This window comes from Vitis vinifera, chromosome 7 (genome assembly GCF_030704535.1).
Source record: "Vitis vinifera cultivar Pinot Noir 40024 chromosome 7, ASM3070453v1".
Classification (NCBI taxonomy): Eukaryota; Viridiplantae; Streptophyta; class Magnoliopsida; order Vitales; family Vitaceae; genus Vitis; species Vitis vinifera.
The window spans coordinates 29000472-29020140 of NC_081811.1; the positions used below are offsets into that span (position 1 = coordinate 29000472).

General features: G+C 34.9%; 1 protein-coding gene and 1 pseudogene across 1 annotated transcript; one reads left to right on the forward strand and one right to left on the reverse strand.

Moving 5' to 3' along the window:
* Positions 1-4485: 4485 nt before the first annotated feature.
* LOC100250729 (uncharacterized) lies at positions 4486-11491 on the reverse strand. Its single transcript, XM_002276673.5, has 5 exons — positions 11335-11491; positions 9434-9539; positions 9063-9162; positions 5612-5698; positions 4486-4791 (listed from the first exon to the last, which is right to left on the reverse strand). The coding sequence occupies exons 1-5, from the start codon at positions 11393-11395 to the stop codon at positions 4657-4659; spliced, it is 489 nt and encodes a 162-aa protein (XP_002276709.1). The 5' UTR covers positions 11396-11491; the 3' UTR covers positions 4486-4656.
* Positions 11492-12594: 1103 nt separating this feature from the next.
* On the forward strand, positions 12595-16897 carry LOC132254034 (protein MLO-like; annotated as a pseudogene).
* Positions 16898-19669: the final 2772 nt, after the last annotated feature.

Sequence of the window (19669 nt, forward strand, 5' to 3'; positions counted from 1 at the left end):
TCTTAAGTTTAATGATAAATTAAAGATGACAATGTACTCGATATTTTTCGAGTATCTGTTCCATCATGCCACTAATGAAATGAGTTTAAAATAAAAATAAATGAATTTGAATCAATTTAAGAATTAAAACTTGAATGGGTTGAAGGCAAGTTTTAACATAATTTTGTTCAACCCCTATATAATGTTAAATAAAAATAATTTTAGTTAATTTATTTTTCCATTTTTCAATTTTTTTAACATATATAAAATATTAATTTTTAATAAAACTTAAAAATTTAAAAATAAAAAATTAATAATGTACAAAAAAAAAAGAGAGAGTTTCTTATACTCTCATCCCACCTTATTTAATTTTCATTTTTGATAGGAATAAAAATAAATATAAATAAATAAAACTTTATTAAGACATTGGTGATACTGTTGAGATATGGACTCATATATTTAACAATGATACATGACTAAGTTATTTGCTTATTGATATTTATTTTGTATCAGTTTTTCATAGTATAAACCACCTTATGTGTAGAACCCATTGCCATCACGGGTTTTAGATGATGGGCCTAAGACTCATGAGACCCAATAGCCAAAGGGTATGGTCCCTAAGGCAGGAGGGTATAAAACCAAAGGCTAAGTGTCTATTCAATCTAATCACATCATTTGAAATAAGAACATACTCGTTTTGTTTCCCGCTCCCATCGTTTGAGAGAATCTAGAAAGAGGTGGTGCCCTCCATAGTCTTAGAAGATCTATACTTTGTTCGTTCAACACTCAAAATGGAATTAGGTTAGTTCAGATTTTGTATGTTCCCTTTTTATAGAAATGTTTGGCATAATATCTTCATATGATTCAACATGCGATTCCTATCTAATAATTGGATACAATCAATATGAGGATCCAACAAATACGTCCCAAACTCGTTTTATCGTGATTCCTATAATAGACATAGACTCATTTAATAAATTTTTTTTAAAAAAACACAAGAGCTTTCATTACAAAATATGAGAGAATCTGAGCTAAAGCATATCTTATTAAATAAAAAGGGAGATTATTATCTTCAATTACTAATCATGGTACCAAAGATTCTGTGAATAAAGAGAAATATAGCATTGTGATTTCCTTCCATTCCAAGCACTTTTTCCTGTCTTTGATGCCTTACGCATTCTAAAAGAGATTTGAGCTTGAATTTGAACGAAAAGGCAAAGTCGTGGGAAATACCAAATCAAAGTGGGAGATGGCAGGTTAACCAGATTCCCAGAACCATCATGACAATAACTATGGTTTTGTTTTCTAGGGAAAGAAAAGACTGAAAGAGCGTAACTTCCCATTGAATGAATCACAAAAAAGGCCAAAAGGAAAAAGTTGGGTGGGGCCAAACAAGTGAATAATTGGGCAGGGTGGTTGTGGTCTAGTGTTCATTTATTGGGGGGCGTAATGTGGTATCAGACAAAATATGGGTTTGGCCCACATGCGAACGTGGCTGCATTTATGGCCTTCTCCATTGTCGCTCTCTTGCTCAAATGATGCTTTGCTCATGCTTACTTCCAAGCACCAAATGATTGCCCTCTGGAGCCCAGCTCACCAAGTCGCCGACTCTCTCTCTTGGTGTATCGGATTGGAAAAGTCGTTCATTACTAGTACATACTGGTCTTAATCAATTGGAGATTTCTACATTACACACGACCTTTCAATAAGACCTGAATCATTGGATGGAGATATAAATTAAAAAATTATAAGAAATGAAGGGATCTTGGATATGCATGAAATCAATATCATAGTGGACCCTTTTCGATTTGGTATTCTACATGTATTTTCTATAACCTTTTTAACATTTTGTCGGTAATAATTAACTCTTTAATTTTAAGCTGCTTCTTATTTTTGAATATGATAGGAAGTAAAGTAATTCCTAGATCATAATTTCAAACAAAGTTGTCATATTTTTAAAAATTTTAATTAAAAATTAAGATTTTCGAATACTATTTTTAATCATTGAGAAGTTCAGCCAATGAAAATTTAACTTTGGACCCAATCAAATAATAAAAATATGATTATTTGCTAAAAGCTTTTATTATAATATTCAGAGAAAGAGGGAGAGATACGTTATCAAATGTTGTTACGTGTAAAAACAAAATCTTATTACTTATATTAATTATATTTTGATTATCAAAACTTGTTCATATTAAGAATTTTTAATTCTTAACTCATGGTTTTATAAGTATTTAAATATTATTATATATGACCGTTACTTGTTCTGTAAGTTTGTTAATTGACTCCGCTTACAACTATGAATTTTTTGTTGTTGTGCGAACGTGTAACATAGCTGGAGATTACGTGGATATGTAACCTTTTATCTCTTAAGTCAATAATCGGTATCCTAAATTAATCAAAAGTCAACAATCAATACAGTAACTTTACACAATACATTAATTAATTAATTAATATCTCGTATAAATACAAATGGGGCATTTACGTAATACAATTTCCTTTCTGTTTGGCTCCTTAATTTATTGAATCTCGTTAATTATGGTTATTTTTTAAAATTTTTATGATCGGAGGGGAGGGGGTGCAGAGTACAATCAAAGATTAGGATCCACATGAACTGTGGAGTCAATAATGGATACAATAACAATACACGGGGCATTTTTTAAGAAGAATCTCTATAAAAGGACACAAAAGGGCACGTGATGATGAGTTTTCGCATGGAATATAATTTAATTTTTGTTTGGGGTGGGGAGGACCAAGATGTGAGTGGAGCAAATGTCTTGTTGCTATCGATTACAGAAGCCGCCATGGAAACCGACAAAAGCACCATCCATTTAGAGGGCATCAACGGATTGATTGCGAATCTATGATGGGGATACATTCATGAATACATCGTCTTTTGTTCATTAATTCATACTAATATATTCATTTTTTAATCCACTATGCGTATAGCTCATGATCACCCGTTGGCGAAAGGAAAATAGTAATTAATTTAATCAACCCACTAGGCTTTTTTATATTCATCGAAAGTCACAACCAATCTTCATAAATCTCCCTTTCTTAATGCCTATCTTTGCAATCTTCCAAATAGGAACCATCAAATGAATTACTAAAGAGGGCGGGGTGGCGTGGGGGGGTTTGTAGGGGGAGGCACCTGAGAATTATTGTGGGGCGGTGGGGTGAGGGGGTTTGGGGGAGTTTATATAAAGGGAGTGTAGGGGGAGGCTTATAATCTACAAGGATTTTCCCCAAATCTGTTAATGATAATGCGGTTTGGAGGGTGTAGATGGGATGGATGGCTGATTAGTTGTAAGTTGAAACCTAATAGAATGGAGAGGAAAGCTGTGGATTTGATGGTGGGTGGGGTTTAAATGAAGCTAGACATGAGTGTGTGGAGGGGGCCAGTATGTCAGCTGACCCCAGCCCAGACCACATGGACTCATTTATGAACTCACATATTCCCTCTAATAATGAATATGGGTGGTGACTGAGAGCACCCAATTGTTCAAGACAAGTGTAAATTTCATGCCTGAGAGCAACACCCTTTTAAGGGTCATTGTTCACCTCCGACATTGCTTTTAGGTTTGAGAAGCTCTCATAAACAAGGCTGGCTTTTGTGTCAGATTCCAAGAGATGGATGATCCCAAGAATATGCCTTTGGGCCATCTTCTGTTGTTAGGTTTTTGTGGGGGTTGAGTGTTTGGGTGGAAGAGTAGTCTTATCAGCTTCCATCCATGGAAGGGACCCACAACTTCTGTCTGAATATAGATGCCTTCCGCTGTGTTTGGTCAATGGAAAGTGGAAACTACCAAGGCAGAAAAAAAATGATTTTCTCACGTTAAGTTTCGTTATAAAAAAAGAAAAAAAAAATCAAATATAATTAAAATTTTATATTTTATTAAATTTTTAATTTTTATATAAAAGAGAAAAAATAAATCAAATAAATTTGAAATAATATTTAAAAATAATTTATTAATTTTAAAATGAATTTTTATTGTCCTTCTATTTTTCTTCTTTATGCATTTTCTTTCCAAATTTTTAAGAACCCAATATAGCCTTTTAAGTGTTTTTCCCTCTATTTTATTAATGGTAATAGACACAGCCAAACAACCTACTGAAAGGGCAGTTTCATTAAACAGCCAAACGTACTACCGAAAGGGCAGTTTAATTAAAAATGCATACCATGGGCAAATCATTACAACAGCAATTGGGGTCACCCAGAATCGCCCATGTCACTGGGCAGAGAGTCAGTGACCCAGCCTGAACAAATTTCCAAATTATGGTGCCAACATGGAGAGAACATGTCCAGGGGCAGATCTATCAGGATTGAACAAGAAAAGCCATCTGTCATGCCGCTATTGCACTGACAGGAATCACTTGGGGATCTGCTCAGATGTCTAGGAGTCAGCTTCATGAGTAGTGCACAGGATCATCTGCATAAGATGAAAGATTCGCATCTTCTTTTTAACTGATGGAAAGACAACAGATCATGTCATGGTTGAGGCAAAGTTAAATCAGAAAAAGCAAAACTTTAATCACATATTTATGATTGTTTATAATGGCTGTCAATGTTCTATGATGAAGTTGAACAGAAGGATGAGTATGTCGAACATTAACTTCTGGGTTGCTAATCACACGTATCAAGGGATAATTTACATTCCAATTTCAACCAAGATGTTGTCATATGGAAGCTTCAATTTCATCAGGGTTCACTGCAGATCCATTTGGGGCATCATCCGCACGAAGCTGAGCAGAAACATCGTCTATGGCAGAGTTCAGCTGTGCAATCTTCTCAGTCAGGATTTTGCGGGTCTTCTGTTGTCACCAAATCATACAAAACATACAATATCAGTTTGAACTAAGTAAATGAAGTGTTGATAAGGCAAACCCAAGATATACAGTACTGAGAACAAAGTTGATATGGGGCACCAACAAAATAGAAATGAGCAGTCTAAAAGGGAAATGGAAAATCTATTGGTTAACTAACCCATGGTACCGCGTTCTTTAACATGACATACAAGTAATCACTAGCACTAGAAAACTACACTAACCTCAGCTGGCATGGTTTTCTGATAGCATATTTTTTACGGTTTTTTATGCGTACCAAAAAGGACAAGATACCAAGTAGTTTAAATAGGCAAAAAAGACAAAGGAGTTACTGTGTGTTGTGTGACTAAAGGAAAATATTATTAAATCAGTAATGCTCATGGCAAAGAACAGTGCACAGCTGTAATGTTCTACAAAACGCAGCATCCATGTGCAGTGGTACTCGTAGCTTAAATGAGGATGTTCAAGGAACTGGCAAGATAAGAAAAGACAGATTTAGAAACACATTAATTTTTAAGGGGGAGTCAGCACCAAGTAAGAAATGCAGTTGTGCCGGTCTGATCATGTGTGGTGACTAGAAGTGACAGGAGAGAGTCTGGAAGGCACAGCAACGATGAGAGAAAACCAAGAGGAGAGTGAATTTAGGTGACAGGTTGGCACATGATTTAATAGAAATATGGCTGAAGATAAATGGAGGAATCAGCTGGTCCTGATATGGTTTTGGTTGAATTGAGTTGTTAAGCATGTACTACACAAATAAATATAAAATTTGCATGAGACAAAGTAAACTAAAAAGGAACAGGCTTACCTCCAAAGCTTTCTCTTCATCATATATAAATTTTGGCAGCTTCCTCATCAAGTCTTTTCTGTCTGCTCCAGCCAGTGCCTTGCTGATCTGCAAGAAATTTGTTATATTAGTCAGATAGATACTCTTTGAAGGAGCATAGCTGACATGCCACTTGCAATTACATGGAATCCACCAGTGAGTAGAATTTGGAAGTTGCTGCCAGCATTCTATCACAGCCCAAAACCAGTCAACTTCCAATAGAGTTATTAAGACAACATATCCGTGACGATGAATCAGCAATTCAGAGAGAGAGAGAGAGAGAAGGGGGGGGGGGGGGGGGTGGCACAAGGTGACAAAATATTTAGTTGACAAAATAGAGTGAGGTGAAATGGAGAAGTAGCATGCATGGTCCTATTTTTGTGAGATAGGTTTGATATTCACTTGATTGGTGATGCAGGATAATTGACCAGGATTGGATACTTCCCTTGTATGGCCCCTGCTTGATTGGTGAGACATGTTATGATTTGGATGGCCTGGAACCAATAAGAAAAAGGAATATGAGCTTCATAAAGGAGGGTGAGACCTTGTCACTACAACATGATAGTAATGCCCTTCTGTAGAACCATTGTGTTCAGAGGTACAGGAGGGGTGAATAAGTGTTGGATAAGGAGAGGCCCTAATATTCTCCACCCCATCAATAAAACATCTGATTTATTTTTTATTGGTTATATGTTGTATAATGGTCTATAAAGATGACATAATATTGATGATTGCAAAATATCAAAGTAAATTAAGTCAAGGGACAAAAGAAAACATTTAGTAAAAATCAAATGACTTGAAATTTTGGTATATGGGAAATCCAAATTGTCAGTGTTAGTCAAGTAGAGAATTCTTGACGCTAATGAATACTCAAAGGATAAGTGCTAGTAGAGGAGAACTGAGATGGTCACTCATGTACATTGTCCTTGCTCAATCCTTGAGCAAGAGATACCCTCATCCCAAATCCTTTACAAGAAAATAAGATGGAAAAAATTCAATAAAGCACAAGTTTGTTTACAAAACTGAGAGATGGAAACAGTTTTTTTAAGAGAAAGTGCATAGAGAGCATAATCTTAAAAAAAATGATTTAAATGGAGTCAAGAGCGTAGTGGAACCCGTGTGGGTGATGGAGAGGCCAGTACCATCATCGATTGTCACAACATTAGCACTATGATATACTATATAGAGTAAGGTTGTTGAGATTAGATGTGATGTGATGAGAGGTTGTCGAGTCAACAAGCCAATATTTATTTATTTATTTATTTTGATAACAAAGGAACCTTCCAGGGCTAAGCCCTTAGGATTCTCCGTAGGGACCCAAACCTCGGGGTATTGACCGCCCTGCAACAACCAACATTGCGTAAATTCAGGGTGTCATTAGTGGTATGATTCAAACCCAAGACTATGTACCACTTATTGGGACCACATTTTCTAGTGTTCGTCCTAACCAATTGGCCTACCCTAGCGGGTGCCAAACCCTTAGGACTCTCCATGGGGACCCAAACCTCGGGGTATTGACCGTCCCACAACCACCAGTTTCGGGTAAATTTAGGGTATCATTAGTGGCAGGATTCAAACCCAGGACCATATGCCACTTATTGGGACCACACTTCCTAGTGTTCGCCTTGACCAATTAGCCTATCCTAGCGGGTCAGTCAACAAGCCAATATTGTAACCAAGTATTTGGACTAAAGGTAAAGCTGGCTTATAGTGAAGCCAATTCTATTGTAGTATTGACAAACAACCCCTTGAACTTCATTAAACTGTTGGGCCTTGAAGTTGGCATCGATGGATAGACCTTGTCCTTAATTTTGAATATTCAAGTTGCCATGTTTTGTCCAGGCAACTTATTTGTATTGAATTATGCACCACCTTTTGATTGATTTTTATGTTGACCATATAATTGAGTTTGCCCATGACGAGAGCAAGATCACAATTTGCCTCTTCTTGTTTAATAAAGTCTTGTCATGGAAACGCCCATGCACATATTGCAACACCTATATCCTTATATTCAAGCCTTGAACATCAAACAACATAGATGATGAGATCATCATCATCATCCATAGGACATTTAATGATAGCAAGTTCATTAGCTATGCACTTAATCGTTTGCATGCGTTCCTAGATGGAATTAGTGCCCTTTGTCATGAAAGTGAGTTTCTCTTTGAGATGCAGGATGCAAGTCCTAGAGTGGGGGATATAGAGAGTTCTTGGATTGGGTTTTGACCATCTCATCAACATCACCATTATTTGGATGACCCATCCCTAGGCTTAAGAGTTGCATTGTTGCACCCCCTCCCCCGACATGACTCTCCTTGTGACTTGAACTCATGACCTTGACTCTAATACAAATTGATGGATAGAGTTTTGACCATCTCATCTGAAAGTCAATTAGTGTCTAGTGAGGGTAAGTCAAACCTTTTATGGCATTCAATGTCATCATCATTTGAGTGACCTATGGGCTTAAGAGATGCATTATTGCACCCTAACAAGAGTGACCAATTTCTTCCATGCTTCATGAGAGGTGGTAGTTGTAGCTAAGAGGAGCATGACTGGTTCTACCAAAGAGATAAATATATTGTCGATTAGAAAATTGTCTCACCTTATCCCGATAAAATGTGTTGTTTAGGGATTGTTTTACCATCATACAGCATTATGGTTAAAAGACATGGTAAAGAACCATCAAGATAAGCCAAAGGATGATAATACAACAAGATAGTGGAATTGAGCCTGCCATGGTGGATGATTGATGAGTGTGAGTTTTAGAAGGGTGTTAGATTGTGGCATTAAGAGAAATTAGGTTGTTGATAGTGTTTGATGGACTGGTATTAAAACTATTGGATTTAGGCTAGTCATGCTATATTGGCAGTTTCATCTGTAGACATTTGTATGCACAAGCACTATAAGAAATTGCAAAGACAATAGAAGGCTTGTTAAAGCTGCTTAGAGCTCTGATACCAAATAGAAATTGTATCTTGACTCAGGAATTAAGCCTGTGCTTTTCATTGATGAATGATAAAAAGATTAATATACACTTGAATAAATTGATTACATTCCAAAATTGAACAATGAACCAAAAACAAAGAGTTGACGAAATACAGTGGACTGTACTGGAGGGTGACATACAGGATCCAATGTCATGGGATATATTCATATTCACTTGATTTGTATTGTTGGATGGTTGATCAGGAGAAGATACTTTCCTTGTGTGAGAGAGAGAAATGCGGATAATTTATCTCATATTTGTAGCAAATTAAAAGGAATGTTCCTCAGGCATATTAAACGAATGTCTCTTAAGGCATTTTCTTGAGGTAAATGAATCTGGCATCATCCCCATGAAATCAAGAACCAGCCATTTACCATAAAAACTAACAAGCCACAGACAACACAAAACAAGTAAAAAATCCAACTCGAGTAGACACTCTAGCCATACCTGGGGTGCATACACGCAACCTAATGTTCCAACAACTATTCCCCCCAATATAAAGCCACCAACAAAGATACTTGCACTACTTGGTCTTCCACCATCCCCACTGTACTGGCACAAAACAGGTGATCACAATTGAGAAAAATAATTTCCATATAGCAGGAAAAGCAGTTAATCTAAATAACAAGTAACAGCAAAAACTTTAAATGGCTAAAAATTGATCATCGCACTGATTGTAAAATAGGGAAAGAGATAGTCAAGCCCTCAGCAGTTAATTATTGCTGTAGGGTTTTTAAGCCAGCTGAAGACTTGTGTGATTACAAGCACACAAGTAATATAATGAAAGTCAAATAAATGACAAAGAAATATAAACATACGCTGCTCGAATCGTAAGCAAACTTTTATTTGCCAGATGTTTAGTATTTCCTGCCGAAGTGGAACATAGAGACAGGTTACTTTGGTCCACCAACTTCAAAGAAGAACCTAGCATCAAACATGAAGCAAAGAAAGGTTAACCTTCAGAGACAAAAAACAAAATTACAATGGCATAAATAAATGAAGCATTTGTAAGCATGATGTAACTGGCTTTAGGAAGGCAAATATTACAACCTGCTTATTACATATAACTGTGCCAAAATTTCAGTACTTAAATCTGAAAATCAGGGGATAAACAAACTAACACAGAAAAGAAAGATAAAACCTATAAAAGGTACATAAAAAGAGGATTAAATTTCAAGCATATGGTTATGACCTAATAGGCTTCCTCATGTACTTCCAATCACCATTGGCAACCCTTTTGTATCTAGGAGTTAGGTTGTGGATTGCATTTGATAGAATCAAGTGAAGTTTCTTTAACAATAAGATCAGAAACTAATTTCAGGTATGTTGGTTGTCCATTTCACCATGGTCCTTATGAACCTCCGTGGTATATGACTTGAGTTGAATGACATAATAATACCTTAGTACATTGATAATTGGGTGTATGTATAAACTTTATGCTTGGCAACGATCAAGAAGCTTGCAATTCTGCAAGCCCCTTGCCATAAAAATCACATCAGTCTATTGATAAAAAAAAAAAAAATCACATCAGTCTATGTGATAGGCACACCCATAAGTGAAGCTAAATCGTGTTCCTCAATAAGCAACATGTTATGAGAATCATGGAAATGCCTCCCTAATCAAATTTTCATATCTACATTTTGGACAAGTAATAAGAAATTTGGCACCGCAACCATGAGTATGTATGCTAGGGGTGTAAATGAAAACCAAAAAGCTGATTGAACCAATCCATCCCAACCAAAACCAACCATATCGGTTTGATTTCCAATAATGATAAAGCCTGGTTCAGCTTGAGAATTGTGAAAACTGACTTGGTCAGTTTGTTTTCAATTTCCTTGTCTCCTTACTAACAAAAACTGAACCAAATAGATACTCTAACAGTTGTATTTCTTGTAATTTATAATCATTCGGTTTTTGGTGAGTTTTTTGTATTTATAATTGCTTGATATTTGATGATTTTTTTTCTCTCTTAAATATATTCATTTCCATATGTATATTATGTGGACTCTTGTCAAAATAATTCATTCATTGTTATTGGGTTGTAGTCAAATTCACATCTATTATATTTTGAACTAGAAATTTGAAATAGATTTTGGACTAAACCAAATGGGTCATCAATAATTTTTAACAATCAATTGGGATTAAGTCCAAAATTGGTTTGCATCCAACTGATCATTACATCGAATCAAACCAATCTTAAACAAGCTTAGTTTAGTTCAGTTTTTCTATGATTCAAAACTCAGTTTGGTTTTGATTCAAGTATAAGCCAACCAAGTCTGTTTGACCAACTTTTCCTCAACGAGCCCAACAAAACCTTTTTACCCTCCTAATGCATGCAATAGACTCTGATTAAGGAACCATAACTACTGATACCCTAAAATTTTCTATTAGAACAATTGGGAAAACTCTTCAACAAAGAATCATCGACACCAAGCCCCAAATGCAAGCAGTGGGTCTAGGTCAAACTCCATTGGATTCTTGGAAATAATGCAAGAAAGTAATGAACCTATTTTCTTGCCTCAAACCATCAACAGGACCCTAATTTAAATGAATAATTCCACAGAGATAGCATAAATTCAACCAGAAGTCCTAAGACAAGACGCTCCACTATGATCCATATCTAGAGAAAGAAAAAGAACTATAGATAACAGAAACAAACACCGGGGAATTACAGGAAATTGAAAAGAAAAAATAACAGGCAAAGGAGATTGGGAATTACCATATAGAAATTGGGTTCGAGGATTTCTGATTGAAACCAATGGATTGGAGAAAGCACTCATCCTTTTTTTTTTTTTTTTGGGAATTTTCAGGGTGTTCGATGATTTCGAGTTAAACGTTTATCCACGCCTTTATTCTCACAACTTCATAAATAATTGGGCTTGGTGTTGGGCTGGGCTGATTTGCTGAACTCACTCTTATGGTTAAATTGATTTAGAGTCCTGTTTGGATTTGGTTAAGTTCGTTGGTGGAATATTATTAGGTCATGGAACCGGGTTGGATAGGGTCTTGTTCAGCCTATAAACAAGTTATATTTATTACACTAAACCAAATATCTTAAGGTTATGATTGGTTCCGGAAAATACTAAGGAAAGAAAAAAAATGTAAAGGAAAATGATTTTTTCATGTTTGGTTGTCCTATGAAAAATATCAAAGAAAATTAAAACTAGTTAAAAATTTATATATTTTAAAATTATTTAATCTTTATATTGATGAGTTAAAATAAATAAAATGAGTTTGAAGTAACAAAAAAAATAATTTATCAACTTTTAATCTATTTTTCTATTTTCCTTCACTTTTTCTTTCCTTCTACTTTTTCTAATTTGTATTTTCTTTCCCTTGTATTTTCCTTCAAATTTTCTGGAACCTAAAAGTTTGTTTGGTACACGAGGATAAAAGTTTTGATTTCCATGAAAACGACTTCTTTGATCTTATTCTCATATTTAAAATTCTTTATTCTAACATTTTCAACATATCCTAAATAGAATATTCATTACTATTCTTTATTCCAACATTCCAAATATATAAAAGCGATCCACCACCAGGACTTACCTAATTGTCAAAAGGTTGGAGTGTCACTTTTACAGGCCAAGGATGTGTGTCATGACTCATATTTAATGTGCATGGCGAGGATTCCATAGAATTGATATATCTTTGTGACATGGGTTATTTTATATGAACTTTATGCACCAAATGCTCTCTATTTTTATAGGAGGGTGGTTGTAGAGGTAGAGCCTTTTTTCACCCTCTCCAAGCCAAAAGTATGGTAGTTGGATGGAGGGTTTGACTTGTTTTAACAATATGAAGGTCAACGACTCAAAGACCCATTCTAAAATTGTCAAGCTCTTCTTAGAAATTAATTTTTTATAAGCAGGAATAAGCAAGGGTTTGTCTAAAGGAAACAGGACATGTGTAGACATATCATTTCAAGTTTCATAAGAATTTTTACGTCCCTTTAACTAATTTCCTTATAAATGCAGCAATGATGCTATTAGGCTTCATGTCCCTGCTCATCACTGTTGGCACCAAGCCCATCTCCAAGATATGCATGTATCTCTGCTGAAGCTGCAGACACTATGCTTTCATGTAAGAATGAGCCCAATGTCAAAGACCACAAAGATGGATATGATCCTTACTTGTGTGGATTACAGGGAAAAGTGCCATTGATTTCACAACCAGGGGCGCACCCATGGCATATTTTCCTATTAGTGCTTGCTGTTTTCCATGTTCTTTACGGTGTTGGCAGCATGGCTCTAGGACAGGCCAAGGTATATGTTCCATGATTAAGAAAGGCAACAAGTAAAATAAACCCAGCCATCTCAAATTCATTTTTATTTTTTTTTGGCCCGATTTTAACTAACTTGTTAGTTGAAATTGACAGATGAAGAAGTGGAAAGGATGGGAGATGGAGACTACTTCATTTGAATATCATTGTACTAATGGTAGTGATTGGCATTTTGGCTTGTGTTTTTGGGGTTGTTTAGGGTTTGATTAGACTAAATGTCTTTGGTCTTAGGATGTGATATTCCATGTTTAATGTAGAATGATATTAGAATCAATCCCTGACATGAAATTCTATCTGACCAACATAGACTGTTTGTCTATTTGTTTGATCCATAATCTCATGAGACACATAAAAAAATGTCATGACTGAATAGGGGTGATTGTGATATCCCAGATATGCTAAAGTAGTATATGTAGCAGACTATTCTTAATTATATAGATGTGTTTAAGGGCCAGTATATATGCTCTTTTGTTTTCTCATAGACCCTTCAAGATTCAGGCTTACTCATCAAATCTCCTTTGTTCAGCGCCATTCTGGCTGATCTACATCACCTGGCCCCAGATGGATTGTGAGATGCACTGTTCCTTAGTACAAATTCTCAGAACTATTGTTGAATTTTGACTTAGTATCTGCTGGAATTTGAATTTTGAATATTTCAGCTAGAGTCTTGCACAAAATCTGCAACATCTAGATATTTTCTTATTTTTATTTGGTCAAGATTTGGTTTCTATTTTATAGGAAGTAGTTGTTCATCATCTAGTAGCTTGATTTTCTGCTATTCTAATGTCGTTTCAGTTACAAGTTCATGTATAAATTCAGCACTCTTCATCAATAAAAATAGTTCCAACAGCCCAAAAATATATTTTTTGTATAAGTATTTAATCTTATACCAACAAAGTGGTATCAGAGCCATAGTTATCTTGAGGGGCCAGTGAGGTGAGTGAACCCAAACACCTTTTAAAATCATTTAGCAATGGAAGAGTCAAGTCTCACAGTTGCACCATCAGTTCTTGATGAAGACAATTATGAAACTTGGGCTGTTAGAATGACAGTTCATCTACAAGCACTTGATGTTTGGGAAGTAGTGGAAGAAAATTATGAAGTTCCTCCCCTAGGAGCCAATCCAACTGTGGCTCAAATGAAGTTGCATAAAGAAAGAAGGACAAGAAAGGCTAAAGCGAAAGCTTGCTTGTTTGCTGCAGTTTCACTATCAATTTTCATCAAAATCATGAAAATTGATTCAGCTGCAGAAATTTGGGAGTATCTCAAGGAGGAATACAAAGGAGATGAAAGAATCAAGAACATGCAGGTGATGAACTTGATTCGAGAATTTGAAATGAAGAAAATGAGGGAGTCTGATGCTGTTAAAGACTATGCTGTACAATTTCTTTCGATAGCAGACAAAGTTAGGCTGCTTGGAAAAGAATTTTCCAATGAGAAGATTGTTCAAAAGATATTGGTTACACTTCCTGAGAAATATGAAGCTACAATTTCCTCTTTGGAGAATTCAAAAGATCTGTCAACTATTAGCTTGACAGAATTATTACATTCCTTGGAGGCTGTGGAACAAAGAAGACTCATGAGACAAGGAGATACTGCAGAAGGAGCATTTCAAGCAAGAATGCATAAAAATGCAGGCCATAAAAATGGAAAGGTGAACAACAAGAAGTCGTGTGGCAACAACCAGAAAAATGGAGTTTTCCCACCTTGTCCTCATTGCAAGAAGACAAATCATTCTCCACAAAAATGTTGGTGGAGACCAGATGTGAAATGCAACAAGTGTGGTAAACAAGGACATGTGGAGAGGATTTGCAAAAATCAATAGCAGGAAGAAACTAGTGCAGCAGTTGACTATTGCCAGGAGGAGCAATTGTTTGCAGCAACGTGTTTTGCTAATAAAAGCACCTCTAAAAGCTGGCTTGTGGATAGTGGTTGTACAAACCACATGACAAATAATCAAGATCTCTTTAGAGAACTTGATAGAACAATTATTTCCAAAGTCAGAATTGGAAATGGTGAGTATATTCCAGTGAAGGGCAAATGAACGGTTGCTATCGAAAGCTAAACAGGTTTGAAACTCATTTATGATGTTTTGTTTATGCCTGACATTGACCAAAACTTACTCAGTGTTGGACAGCTCGTTGAGAAAGAATTTAAAGTTATTTTGAAGATAGGAATTGCATTATCAAGGATGCTGAAGGCAAAGAGGTGTTCAACATAAAAATGAAGGGCAAGAGTTTTGCCTTGAATTTACTGGAAGATGAGCATACTGCTATTTTACAACAAGATAGCACAACAATGTTTTGGGACAGAAGGGTCGAGCACTTTCATCATGATGATGTGCTTTACATGAAGAAAAATCAAATAGCTGAAGGACTTCTTGACTTAGAAAAAGATCTTCCTATATGTGCTACTTGTCAATATGGGAAGCAAACTAAACTTCCCTTTCCAAAGAAAATATCCTGGAGAGCAACCCAAAAACTGCAACCGGTGCATACTGATGTTGGTGGATCTCAAAAGATGCCATCCTTGAAATGGAATGCAAACAATGTTCACCAGCTCACTGCACCATATAATCCACAACAAAATGGAGTCGTGGAGAGGGAAAATAGAACAATTTTGAAGATGACAAGATGCCTTCTGCATGAAAAATATCTACCTAAAAAATTTTGGGCTAAAACTGCAAGTAGAGTAGTATATTTTCTGAACATATTGCCAACAAAAGTGTTAAAGAAGCAGACCCCTTTCGAAGTTTGGTTTGAGTGTCTACGTGCAAGACTTGGAGTTTGCATCTACGAAGTCAAGGAGGAGTGTTGAATTTTGACTTAGTATCTGCTGGAATTTGAATTTTGAATATTGCAGCTGGAGTCTTGCACAAAATCTGCAACATCTAGATATTTTCTTATTTTTATTTGGTCAAGATTTGGTTTCTATTTTATAGGAAGTAGTTGTTCATCATCTAGTAGCTTGATTTTCTGCTATTCTAATGTCGTTTCAGTTACAAGTTCATGTATAAATTCAGCACTCTTCATCAATAAAAATAGTTCCAGCAGCCCAAAAATATATTTTTTGTATAAGTATTTAATCTTATACCAACAACTATTCACCAATGTCCCTCTATATCAAGTCTCCTAGTCTTCTGCTTCCATTCTAACAAAAGAAAAGTAAAAAACTGCAGGTGGGATTTTTCAGGCAGTTCTTTGCTTCAGTTTCAAAGGTAGACCACCTGACCATGAGGCATAAATTCATTAATGTAAGTGAGCATTTTCTATCAGCATATCAGCCTGATTCAGGGTGATATCTTGGGGCAGTTTTTGGATTGTATGGTGAGCTAATAGGTTGGTTCATCCTTTATTACTACCCAAATTTACTTGTTGGATGAAAAAAAAAATGTAGGCACGTTTTGCTCCCAATAGCAAATTTGACTTCCATAAGTACATCAAGAGATCCATGGAAGATGATTTCAAGGCAGTTGTTGGTCTTAGGTCTGTCTCTCTGTATATCTCTCTTTATGTGTCTGAGCCACAAGGGCATATGTTAACTATGGATGTTCATTTGACAGCATGCCATTATGGACTTCTGCAATCATCTTTCAGCTTCTAAATGAATTTCAGATTGCCAAGATCATGATCCTCTACTTCTTGGGCTGGATGGTATACACTTTCATGGATCTCATATGTTCCACTGGCTGTAAGATCTTTACTTTTTGACTTAACAGAACAAAAGAACTTCACAAAATACATAATTGAATTGAATCCCATTATGGAAACAGACACTTCTACTAGTTGATGCAAAGCTTGAGGTCATGATCATGGAAATGGCAAAAGAGATCCGAGAATGAACAAGTGCAGTGAAAGGAGCCCCTGTGGGAGAGCCTAGTGACAAGTTCTTCTGGTGCAACAGACCCTATTTCATTCTTTTCTTGATACATTTCACATTGTTCCAGGTAATTATGTGTTCTGCTAAAGATGACAAGTTCTTCTCTCTGCATATTTTCTAACGTTTGAAAATATTTTTGTTATAAAAATTAGGTGTTTAAGAAAGGTTTAAAAATCATTTTTGAAAATCTAAAAAATTGCTTGAAGTTAATATTTGAAAAAAAAATCCCTTTTTTTTTTTCACAAATTTCTTTTTGTTGTGTCAAAAAGGAAATATGTTTGATAATTAGAAAAACACAAAATATTTTTATTTTAACAACAAAAAAACATGGTATTTTAAAAAAATATATTTTAACTATTTTCACTTATTTTTTTATGGTTGATTTAAAAAATAATAGCATAAATATAAAGAATGATGGAAAATAAAACATAATATATAAATTTATTTTTAACAAATATTTGAAAATATAGAAAATAAATTAAAAATATTAAAGTTTCTAAACATACTCTTATTATAGAAAATATCATGTTTAAAATTTATTTTCAAAAACTTTTTTTTTTTTAAGAAGGGTTTTTAGCTTTTAGCCAGCATAAATCCAAGTCAGTGAGGCAGTTGGCATAACTCTTTTAGCTTACAACGTACATGTGACCGGTCCCCATCATGCGTTGGGACTTAGCCCAATTAGTTCTTTAGGACACCCATTTGGCTAGCTCAGGGGTTGTTGGCCTATATCCATGTTCAGAACATGGGCGACTAGACCTATACAGGCAACCTAACATTAATATCCACACGCGAAATATGTTTTTACATGGCTGCCTAAAATCATCCCAATCACCCACTGAATCTCAAGCTTCTATAAAACCAGATCAGAATTGACCTGGGCTCTTGAATGAATTGTTGTCTAGTCCATTAAGTCAGCCCATCATGCATGAGACCCCACAAAGCAGATGATCCTGCAGTCTGCAACTTGCCCACTACTTCCCTCGGTCCTCCTCGTCCTAAGAAGAAACAGTAAATAAATGAGGCTGAGGAACAAGACCAATAAAAAATTCAAAGGATGAAACCTTCAAAATTTACTGTCGATGGCTTCTCAACCCTTTGCTTCACCTTTATTCCACCCATAGACTGGACCCCATAAGCCCCCATTTTTCACGCTAAGTAGGAGACAGTCTTTCCCCACAAATCATCTTTTTCTTGAATCATTCAATTGACCTTTTCCTTGATAGGCTCATTGAACATAGAAAGTGGTGATTAAAATTAAAGTTTAATGGGTTAAAAAAAAGATAAATTTAAAATTAAATTTAACCCCTTTTATATTATTGTTAGAATTAGAAGAATAACATATTTTTAATATAAATATCTTTAATTATTTTAAGTATTTAAAAATAAAAAATATTTTTATTAAAATGAGATAAAAAAATATTATATTTTCAAATTTAGGTTTTGAATAATATTTTTAATTAATCATTTTGATTTTTCATGTTACGAAGCATGTGAGTGAGTCGTGAATAAAAATTAATATTTAAGTGGTGGTGAAAATTTTCAAATTTCGGATAAAGGGTTAATTTAGTAATGCTTTTAAAACCAATTTTCAAATAACAGTTATTGTAAATAGTTTTTAGTTGTTATATTCTTCTTGCAAGGAGAAATTCAACTAAGAAACAATAATTTTTTGAACTAGTTTTTATGAAGGTAATATTGTAAATATATAAATATATTGACCATATTTGTTAAATACCTCAAAATAAATGAGAATTTGAATGGACCCAAAAAGAGAACTAAACCGTGTGGATCCACAGGATAATATAATTATTGGGTTGGGTGGGAATCCAAATTGGCTCCTCTGACAACTATAGATGATAAGAATGATGAACTCTTTTTTTTTTTAAAAAAAAAATTAAAAAAATTATTATTATAGTAAACAATTAACCCACATGCACCCACCAATGACTATTTCTATACGAAGAAGCTAACCAGGTTTGAAATGAGGGTGGCATCTTGTGAAATTTGACCCATGGTTGAGCGCCGCCCCTCAATCATTCTTCTCAACCTAAAAACAATACAAAAGAAATCACCTTTTTCTTTAGTGGGGTCCTTTAGGCGGGGAGTAGATAGGAATTGCACCCACAAAAATAATATAAAAATGTGATTTAAATAACATTTTCCAGACCTAAAACTATAGTATTAATATCATTGTGATTTGGAATCGAAGGTGTTAGATGGGTAATTTGTCTTAAACCCGTCTATTAATATATTTAACTCATGAACGAAAAGTAATTTAGTAATTATTATAAACAATGAGAAAAATTCGATTTTTATAATTATTAGAAGCAAAAAATTTAGCCCAATCATCATCGTCGGAGCTCCACCCAGATAGCAGATTTTTTATAAAAAAAAAAATGAAAGTTATAAATCTTACTTGAAAATTGTTATTAAATGATTAAATTTCGTTATTCATTGTATTTTGTATGTGATTCCTAGTCTTAACCAATTAGAATTTATGTTTAATATGTTAAGGGGAGGTTAGAAAAAGTTCTTTATTAAAAATGGTATATGTGAAAAAAAAGTGTTATGTTTAATAAAAGGGATATTGCGAATAACAATCCCCTTAAAATAAATAATAACCTCAAATTCAATTTTCAACGGGTATTTAATAATTAAACGAAAAATGATATATTTGTCGAATTTATTAATAATTTTCTAATCCAAACCTAGCATTTAATCTCTTCAAATATTAATTTGTTCGAATCGACCCTAATAATGAGATCAATCGACATCATCCATAAACGACGGAGTTAGGTGGGCGAATGGCATGGGCTCTAAGCTTCACATTTGTTTGACTCGTATATTAATTCCACTCAATTTGTTGGACGGTCGGACCAACTGAAACATT